General features: G+C 39.1%; 1 protein-coding gene across 1 annotated transcript in view; it reads left to right on the top strand.

Annotated features, from left to right (window-relative positions):
• col18a1a (collagen type XVIII alpha 1 chain a) overlaps positions 1–1,628 on the top strand; it is a 96,332-nt gene that overhangs the window by 63,083 nt on the left and 31,621 nt on the right. The window contains exon 3 of the mRNA XM_016270629.1: positions 1,046–1,587. Coding sequence (XP_016126115.1) covers positions 1,046–1,587 — 542 coding nt within the window. The remainder of the gene's footprint in view (positions 1–1,045; positions 1,588–1,628) is intronic.

Raw genomic sequence — 1,628 nt, 5'->3', positions numbered from 1 at the left:
GTGTGTGTGTGTGTGTGTGTGTGTAGGCAGGAAGGGTCTTAAGCTGTCCAGCTGTAACCTCACACCTTTCCCTCCTCCTCATGACATGTCAGCACATGGAGCCTGTGATGTTTCCATGCCTAGCTTATCTTCACAACTAGCTAAATATGTCTGTGCTGAGTGATATTAGCATGTGAGTCTCCTGATCTCACCCAGCAGTCTAGGTTTGATTTATATATACACCATAAAGTAGTATCCAGTAATATTTTATTTTGTTTTGTTTTGTTTTAGAGAAGAGTTTATTTTATTGAAATTATTCTTTTTATTTTATTGAAATTCTTTTATTTATTTTTTTTTCAAAAATGTCATTTTGTATATCAATTTCTTCAAATTTTGATTACATGGTTTAGCCTAAATTTGTAAAAGTTGGCAAGAATTCCCATCTCAGGCCAAGACAAGTTTTATATCCCCTCGAGTCAAGCAATGTGTACTTTTTTTTTTACTACTGTCTCATGAGTCTTATAAAATATATTTTATATTGTTCACATAGTATTTATAACTTTAAAAGATGTCAGTGTATTACATACATAGTAAATTTCATCCTCAAGAAGGTCCTCTGGGAACAAATAACCCAAGGGGTCACTTTCTATTAAAACTGGGAAATTTTACAGGCTGATGAATGTACATACTTGTTAAATCAAAAGTGTTGTATATTGTTTTAGGATATCAAAAAGTCTCAAACATGAGTTGCATTAAATTTAATAAATCTTTTTTTATTCACACATTTTACTCCTGAAAAAAAGGATGAAATTACTTTTAGCTCACTAAAGATACTGTATACAGCCAAAATAATGCTTTCTCGCAGTATTTCACAACTAAAGTCAAGATTCAGCCCTTGATTTCCCATCACAGCTGTCAATGTTGAGCACTTCCTTTGCAATACATGTCTGAGCAGACTAATAATGTGCTTTTTAACCTAGTCCCAGCCTGCTGCCCATTCCTGAGCATTCACTTTTTGTATTGTGCTTTGTAAAGTCCTTTATATTCTTTTCCTTTCTTTCTACAGAAGAAAGTGGAGTGTCGCTGTTGCAATTAATTGGTGATCCTCCACCTGATGGCGTCTCCAAAGTCTTTGACCATGATAACAGCCCTGGCTATGTGTTTGACCAAAGCTCCAATGTGGGTCAGTCAGCTGCGGCCCACCTGCCCAACCCTTTCTTCCGTGACTTCTCCCTTATCTTCAACATAAAACCCACGTCCTCCAAGCCTGGAGTCATCTTCTCCATCACTGACCCAACCCAGAACATCATGTATGTTGGTGTGAAGCTGTCAGCGGTGGAGAAGGGCAAGCAGTATATCATCTTCTACTACACTGAGCCAGACTCGCAGAGCTCATACGAGGCGGCCAGATTTTCCGTGCCTTCCATGGTGAACACCTGGACCCGGTTTTCCATCTGTGTTTTGAATGAGCGTGTTTCCCTCTACTTCAGCTGTGACTCAGATCCTCAGGTCATCCCTTTTGAGCGGTCTCCAGATGATATGGACCTGGATGCCGGGGCTGGAGTGTTTGTTGGTCATGCCAGTGGAGCAGACCCTGATAAGTTTTTGGTATGTATACAGTCCATTCTTTCAAATCATGATATCCCAGT

This window comes from Sinocyclocheilus grahami, unplaced genomic scaffold (assembly GCF_001515645.1).
Source record: "Sinocyclocheilus grahami isolate Dianchi unplaced genomic scaffold, SAMN03320097.WGS_v1.1 scaffold57.1, whole genome shotgun sequence".
In the NCBI taxonomy this organism is placed as follows: domain Eukaryota; kingdom Metazoa; phylum Chordata; class Actinopteri; order Cypriniformes; family Cyprinidae; genus Sinocyclocheilus; species Sinocyclocheilus grahami.
The sequence above is the reverse complement of the archived record's forward strand: the minus strand, read 5'-3'. Positions and strand labels throughout refer to the sequence as shown.